This window comes from Austrofundulus limnaeus, unplaced genomic scaffold (assembly GCF_001266775.1).
Source record: "Austrofundulus limnaeus strain Quisiro unplaced genomic scaffold, Austrofundulus_limnaeus-1.0 Scaffold120, whole genome shotgun sequence".
NCBI lineage: Eukaryota > Metazoa > Chordata > Actinopteri > Cyprinodontiformes > Rivulidae > Austrofundulus > Austrofundulus limnaeus.
In genome coordinates, this window is record NW_013952522.1 from 1,492,011 (window position 1) to 1,500,246 (window position 8,236).

Below are 8,236 nucleotides of genomic sequence, written 5' to 3' on the forward strand. Positions count from 1 at the left end.
TGTGTGTGTGTGTGTGTGTGTGTGTGTGTGTGTGTGTGTGTGTGTGTGTGTGTGTGTGTGTGTGTTAACGCCAGTGTGGACCTCCTGTGTGTGTTCAGGGTTCGGTGGTAGAATTAGTAGCTGTCACAGGAATCACTCCGGTGGCCAACAGCACAATGATGAGGACGATGAGGACAACGATGACCACAATGAAGATGATTAGCTTGATGTTTTTGCACCTGTAGAAACGGTTGACTTCTATGGAACTGTGCTTGAACTCCTTAGCCTGAGCAGGAAAAGACAAAAAATCAACGTTGTGATTCAATTCATTCAAAAAACAAGAGTGTCAGGTGTGAGGTTAACCATAGAAAAGAATCCTTATGATTCTACATTTAATCTTTTTTTTTCTTTCTCAGTTATTCTAAATGCTACATTAAACATATTTTGAAAAAGTTAGTCTGTATTTCTATAAGAACAACTTGTTARATAACATTTCTTAAATAAATATTTGGTTGATTACAATATTTTGTTAGTTATGTATAAGGCTCACCTTAACACATTACCTATAAACATCCAGAAAACCTTTGCAAAGACAGAGAGCTATTATAATCTTAAGGGGACAGAGTTGTTCATGAAATCTAAATTTAGGACATGTTTGAAAGAACGGTGCACCTCAATCCAAGAAGTCAGATTGTGGAATAATCTGGAAAATGATGTGAAAAGTGCCAAATAAAGTACACAATTAAGAGAATGATAAAGGTTGGATTGTAGTAAAATATGAAAATCTGTAATGTGTAAACATATAATTTGCTGTTCTAGAATGATTTGATGTTACCTAATTTCCCTCTGGGATCAACAAAGTATTTTTAAATTTGAATTGAATTGAATTGTTCTTATTTTGTTTTGTTAACTGAGGATTATTGTTGTTTGAATTTATACTTGAAGAAAAACAGGGCAGATATAAGATTTTGTTCTTCTCTCTGCTTCCCTTCATTTTGTTGTATTTGTCTTTTTATTTTTATTGTGTATAAAATTTTGTTTTTTAATAAATGAATAAACATTTATGAATGAATAAACGAATGAATATTGACAGATATTGGCCTTTAGTTTGGATCAAGTTTTGAATTTTGGCTCCTTTGTCTAACTCAGTTTGATATCTACAACAATTAGGGCCACACAACAAGATTTTTTTTATTATTATGACAATAAAGTCATAACATTATGAGAATAAAGTCACAGTTTTATGAGAATAAAATCATTATACAATGAGAAAAAAGTCATAATCTTTCATGACGTGTCCATTTCTCGTTCCTCATTTCCTCCTTATTTCCCCCACACTGTCTACAGTCATGTGTCTGTGTTTATAAAGTAGTCCATGATGACCTGGGTCACTGTTAGATTAATAGGCTTTCATCCAAATTAGCTACGTGACTAAATCTGTCAATGAATCTATTAATCACAATACAGCTTCAGTTTATCATACAGTCGTTTGGTTAATATCCAAGTCCTGCTACTGATAATTTGATACTAATGTGCTAAAACATTAACTATTTATTTTAAGCAATACTAAAGAACAACTTGACAAGTTGCTCAACATTCCTCATTTTAATGCAGTGATAAAACTGCAGGCTTTTTTGTGTAAAGGGTATAATATTACAACTTTAATTTTAGAATATAATGACTTTAATCCCGTAATATAACAAATTTAGTCTCATAATATTATGATTTTAATCTCATAACGTTATGAATATTTTTGTAATTTAAAAAATAAAAATCTCGTTTTGTGGCCCTAATCTTCCGTCGTAGATGTCGAACAAGAGCAAAGTGGAAAGAAAAGGAAGAGGACAAATCAAAAGGGAATCAATCTGTGGACGGTTTTTGTGGCTTGGACATTTTGAAGTGGGTCCATGTGTGAGAAATTGTTCAAAAACTGGAAGCCTGAATAATAGCGCAGAACAAAAAAAGTTTAATTCCCAGTTACACTGGTAACTTTTTGTTAGCACTGATACACTGGAAATCTTAAACAAGTCTTTGTTCAGGAACACAAAAACTGTATTATGTAGAAACATGTTGATTTGATCACTGTTTAAAATAAATGACTACAACTGATAAAGTCAGTTAATCAGTCACATTTCCTTCATCTGTGTAAAATGCTTCTTGAATGACTTCAGTTCTCCAAAAGGGCCGGCAAGCTAATACCCAATTTGAACATAATTAAAGTGAAGGATGCACTACACAAGACAGATTTTACTCACATTTCCTAGTTGTGTAAAGTCTGCATAGACTGCTATTTCATCAGAAATCATTTAAATTACTGCCAGATGTGACACATGGATCCTCCAAAAGTCCAGAAGCTACCAACAGCAGGTAAGATACTTATTATTTATAACTTATCACAGAAACCCTCTTCAATTTGAATTATCTGCTTCTTCAAAAAAGCTAAAAAAGCACCCAACTTCATCACTTTGACATCTTTAAACAATCCCAAGTTTTTTTTTTAAATCTCCTTTAAATTTCATGACAAATATTTCAGCTGTAAAGAGTTAATTTGAGACTGATGTGGCTCTTTGAGACACAAAATTAAACTAAATCTCTGTTTTCATCAGTTCTACTTGTGGTTTTTCAGCAGTGATAAAAATCAAAACATTACTAAGGTTGCAACGTTATTCGGAGAGCAAACTGAAATGCAGATTGTGGGCTGTTGGATAATAAGTTCATAGTCTCAACAAAATGCAGCCACACTTTGTGTCCTGTGAGCTCCTGAACTTGAACTGACCTCGAGTGCTGGTTCAGCTGAAAGCCATTACCGAGATCACAGACTGCCAAACCTTTTACACACCTGCATTATCCACATTACAGCCCAGATCTAGACAAACCGAGTAAAGTGGTCAGACTGACCCCTTGTTCCAGTTCCTTAGACTTGTCCTCGAGATGGATTGCGTTTTCTCCTCGAGCCATGACTTGTTCCACATTCTGCTTCATGATGTCTATAACTTCATCCACCTGATCCTTCAAGCTCTGCAACTTGTCCTTCTGCTCCGGTGTTTCCTCCACTCCTCCCCGCTCCTGCAGTACAGATGGCCATGAGTTTCCATAAACACCCAAAATAGAAGTCGACCAATATCATTGCCAATGATGGTCAATGGGAGTGGCTGTGGTGCAGTGGTAGAGCAGCCGACCTGGGACCAGAAAGTCACAGGTTTGACTTCCCGCCACGCCCACATGCCAATTCAATTCAATTCAATTCCGTTTATATAGCGCCATGTCACAACATACATAGTCTCAGGGCACTGTACATGAAAAAAAGAACAATARGTRGTGACGTCCTTSAGCAAGACACCTAACCCCCAACTGCTTATTTCATCATCGTATGAGAACATGCACTGATGATAAATAAATGTATGTTTACAATATACAACACTGATATTTTTGTTTATCATTTCCTAAAATATACCAACAATTGCTTAATTTAAATGTATATTTAACAATCCTGAGAAAAACATGTCCACTAAAATTGATGGCCATTTAATTAATGTATATTTCTAATTAATATAAAAATACCTGAAGTTAAATTAATTTAAATCTGAGCTACATTTAACTAACATGAAACAATAAGCTGATAAGTTTTGCTCTGTTTTTGTTTTTGTATTTTAGTACATGACATGCAAAACATTTAAGGCAGTTAAAGAAACTACCCCTTAGCAATTATTACTAATGACAGTTTGAGTCAAACGAAACCAAAACCTGTAAGAAGTTCTTTGACTTCATGCAATCTGAGCTGTTAAAACTTTCAAAACTTTCTGCAAAAACATCTGGTTTCTTGTATAATTTTAAATAATTGTATGTATCAACATATAGTTGCACAGTAATGTTTTTTTATAACTTGATGTAKATCTCACTGCTGTAGGACTTCCTCTCAGAGTGCAGGGTGCACATCTGTGCATGTCTCACAGACGTCCACTGTATCTGAGCTCAAACTTCCTTAAAACTGGACATGAAGGTTTTTTTGGTAAAGGTTGATGTGTGTGATGACTAGATGCTTATGGAAATTTTCAATGTGACATTGATTTCATTCATAGTCCATAGGGTGGGTCACCGGGCATCTCCTCACTACTAAACATCTCTGGTGCAGTCATGTTTCCCAAGGTCCAAATATGTTAACAGAAAGTAAGTTACTACTCCCCAGGAACCAGTTTGTGACCACGCCCCAACTTATTGTGTGCTCGGATCAGGATTTCYGGGATGGGAAGCTTACCTGCTGATTACATCAGTCACCCAGTAGAACCTAATGAGTCAAACAAAAGCCTGACACATTAGATGCTTTCCAGTTATTGACCTAACATAAAAATGGCTGAAGGTGACACTGATGGAATGGTTTGAGTGAATGCTAACTACAATAAGGGAGTCCGGTCTGCCGGCATAAATGAATGATGGTGAATGCTTAACTGTCCACTCTTTATTTAGTTCAATGTTACATTTCACCAATCAACTGTGACAGGCACTGAGATTTTTGTCATTTAGGCTGCAATTAGCATAAAATGAAAATAAAGTGTTAATTTTCTTTCATAGCTGAGTTGCTCATAAATTTACACAGGTTTTAGTTATAACTGCTGTGCAACGTTTTATAGTACACAGCCTCAGTTACCATTCAGTCAACTGATCAAATAAGTCTCTGCACTCAGGACAACAAAGAAATTCTAATAATTTCATACATAGCTGCTCAAAATGAACTCAGATATTAGTTTATAAGTTTGACACACCTGCCCACACACTCATTCTCAACCATTCTCCACCACCTTTCATGATCTGTAGGACCTTCAGTCTATACTCAGAACTGATGTTTCTGCAGTCTATTCCTGGTGGTTCTGGTGTTCCTTGTATGCTTTGCTGGACTGCACGAAACTTATTTTGTGCTGGTCTGTCTCTGGGGGATCTTTACCTGCATTTTGAATCCAGTATGTTACATTAGACCCAGCAGTGCCTGTATTACTCATGTGCTGCCACGATTAGTGCCTCTGTTCTGCCCTTCTGTCCAGCTCTCTGTAGTCACTGCTGGTATTCGTTGACATCAGCCCCTTCCTGCAGTAATCTAGGACAGTGGTTCCCAAACTTTGGGTTGGGACCCACAATGGGGTCCCAAAACATCAAGGTGGGGTCCTGAAAAGATTTCCTGAATTAATTATATTAGAAAATAACAACTAACATTTTTCCTTTGTTGTTACAAAAGAGTAAGGTTAGTGTACTTAAAACAGACAAAAATAGCATAATGAATATAGTTACTGTGCTCTTATTTCTTTTGACGTGAAACCAATGTTTATGATCCAACAAGAGTTGGGGACTCAGGTCTCTGCTGCTGGTTTTTTGAGGGTCAAAGGCTGAAAAGTTTGAGAACCACTGATCTAGGATACTAGCTGTTTCATCCTGTACAGTGCCGCTGATGCTCACTTGTTCTTTGCCTCTATATTTTTTTCTATAAAGTTTCTCAAAGTAGTTATTTTTTAATGAATTCTGAAGTTCAGCAGGTGTTATTAGACCAAGCAGTCGGTCCTACCAGAACTTGTTGCTCAACAAACGTTATACTTCCTGTAACTTCATCAGAAACAGTTTTCACTTCTGTGCAGGTTGTTCCACCTGAACTCACACCTGCCTCATCATGTCTGGCAGTCAAAGGGTGTCGGTAAAGAAACAAATCTTTTTTTTAAGAAGAAGCCGACTTACCGAGTGATTGTCCATCTTGTTACAAACAAAGTGCTCCTCTTCACCACTTCTCCAAGGGAAGTTTGACACGACTGCACCAAAGAAACCTGTCTTCCTCCTCAGTGCAACTTTTCTGGTTCATATTTTTACCTTACGTCAACTTGAATTCATTCCCCTCAAGAGAACAACACCACACCCTGACTTCCTCGACAGGCTTTTAAAACCACACCCTTTCATTATAATCTAAAGGGTGGATATTATGCAAAGTGGACTTTATTGAGCTTTTATATAGTAAGAAAATGTGATCAGTAATTGGAAGCCAGAATAATATACCAAAACCCAAGTTGATTCTCCTTAAAAAACATTCCTCAGATCTGTAATCTGTTGACTCTATTTCAGTGCTCAGGGCCCTGAATCTGATCAGCAAACAAAAAAAGGCCCTCTCAACAGCACTGTATTGTTGCTGATTGCACTTGCTCTTCTCTTCTCTCCTAAAGTCTGCTGAACATCCTGGTCTCTCCCTGAGGGCAGTGTCAAAAGTACCACCCTCAGGGAGTCTACGTTGAAGATGGAATTGAAGGGCAGGCCGCCGGGTGCGGTCCTGGGCTGTGGGTGGGCTCGGGGCTTGGACGGTTGCTGGGACGGGGCTGGCTCGCCATCCTCCCTGGTGCTGCTTGGACTCCTGAGGTGTGGCTCCTGGTTGCTATGGGTGGCCCGCTGGCTGGGGTGGCTGCCGGGTTCCGGTGGGTGGTTGGCTGTGGGGGGGGGTGCGCTTGGCCATTGGCAGTGTTGTGGGGTGGTCGTAGGCGTGGCTTCTCTGCAGCGGGGGGGCTGGCCGGGCGTCCTGGTGCGGCCCGGGCCGGGCCTTGGCTATCTGCTCCTCTCCACCCCAGAATGATTGGGTCTACCTCCTGGGTTCGGGTGTGTACTGCCTCCAGTAGGGGATGGGTGCATGTCCTGGACCTGGGGGGTATAGAGTGTGTATCGGGGGTATGAGTGGAATGTGGCGTCCTTGTATGTCTTTGAATCAGTGGGTGTGAGGATGAGGGTGGGATGGAGTGATTGTGTATGTGTATGTTTGGGTATTTGTCAGGCTGGGGTCTGTCCGTCCCGTGATGCAGCGCTCTCCCTGGGCAGAGGGATGGCTTCAACTGTGGTGGCGCAGAGACATCTGTGGATGACGCTCTCTGATGTCCCCGACAGAGACCGAGCTGCGTACCTGGATGAACCAGTGATGGCTGCTGGGTTATTCAGCCAGTCTCTCGATGCCATTCAGGTGAAGTTCGAGCAGAGGAAGAAGCAGGCTGAAGCTCTGCGCTGCATAATCCCCAGACATGACGCAAGACCGAAGACCAGCACACAGAAGCCAGCCGCCTCCTGCAAAAAGAGCGGTGTTGCCCGGCAGCCTGAGCACCCAGTCAGAGCAGCCGCAGAACCACGGCCAACCTCCCCGCCATTCTGCTTGGAGCAAGGGCTCCCCTCCTGGGTGAAAAAAAACTGTTGCCACGGTTTACTGCCTACAGTTTTGCATGAGCCCGCCTCGTTTTAACACCCCTAAGCAGCAATAGTTTTGAGCGAGGAAATAAACACACTACTGACAAAAGAAGCCATACGTGTGGTCCCCAACTCGGACGTGAACAAAGGTTGGTACAGCCATTATTTTGTTGTTCCGAAAAAAGGCAGCGGGCTCCATCCGATTCTGGACATACAAGTGTTAAACAAATTTCTACGAACATACAGGTTCAAAATGCTAACACTCAAACAGCTTCTACATTCTGTCAGCCCGGGCGACTGGTTTGCAACCATCGATTTAACAGAAGCTAACGTTCACGTAGCGATTCACCTGGACCACAGGAAATTTCTGAGGTTTGCGATAGAGGGCATAGCCTACGAATACCTGGTGCTACCATTCGGTCTGTCGCTGGCGCCCCGCACCTTTTCAAAGTGTGTAGAGGCAGCGTTAGCTCCTCTCAGAGAAAAAGGAGTCTGCCTGTAAGCGTACCTAGAGGAGCAGGCTACAGAGCATCTGTCTCAGGTCTTGTCGCACATTCAAACTCTGGGTTTTTCTATGAATTTCCAGAAAATCTTTTTGACTCCGAGTCAGCAGTTTTCTTTCCTCGGGTTAGAAATATGCTCCCTGTCAGGCAGAGCGCATCTCTCAGAAAACAGAGTAGCTGCGTTTCACTGCTGCCTCGCTCAGTTTCAACTGGGACACAAACTGCGTTTTCAGACCATTCTGCAGCTGTTGGGCATGATGGTTTCTATGATCGCAGTAGTACCACTCGGGCTGCTAAAAATGCGCCGGTTTCAGTGCTGGTCCCGCTCTCACCGGCTGTGTGAATCACATCACCGCCACAGAAAGCTAACAATAATTGCCTCCTGCAAGAAAATACGTGTTCAATAACGGCTGAAGTCAGATGAAAACACCAGTGTTAAATAAAATGATCTGTGATAAGAAATAAATGCCATACAACATCAGAATTCTGGAGTGGGGGTTTATTTTGCCACGGGCTGGCAAGTCAAACCACACACTGGGAGTCAAAACAGGAAGTCGACCAAT

The 8,236-nt window shown here is 40.9% G+C and overlaps 1 protein-coding gene across 2 annotated transcripts; it reads right to left on the reverse strand.

Annotated features, from left to right (window-relative positions):
• Positions 1-28: 28 nt before the first annotated feature.
• LOC106522035 (vesicle-associated membrane protein 8) lies at positions 29-5,801 on the reverse strand. 2 transcript variants are annotated; one of them, XM_014014876.1, is made up of 3 exons: positions 5,698-5,801; positions 2,878-3,045; positions 29-265 (listed from the first exon to the last, which is right to left on the reverse strand). In XM_014014876.1, exons 1-3 carry the CDS (start codon positions 5,710-5,712, stop codon positions 95-97), a joined length of 354 nt encoding a protein of 117 aa, XP_013870330.1. In that variant the 5' UTR covers positions 5,713-5,801; the 3' UTR covers positions 29-94. The 2 variants fall into 2 exon arrangements, with proteins under 2 accessions (XP_013870330.1, XP_013870331.1); XM_014014877.1 differs by lacking the exon at positions 5,698-5,801 and adding an exon at positions 4,919-4,955.
• Between the last annotated feature and the right edge of the window lie 2,435 nt (positions 5,802-8,236).

What these genes read in the sequence shown, in the direction of transcription:
- LOC106522035 (XM_014014876.1), bottom strand. An exon ending in CTAAGGAACTGGAACAAGGG is followed by an intron (nt 266 to 2,877) that starts GTCAGTCTGACC and finishes TTTCCTGCTCAG; the next exon opens with GCTAAGGAGTTCAAGCACAG.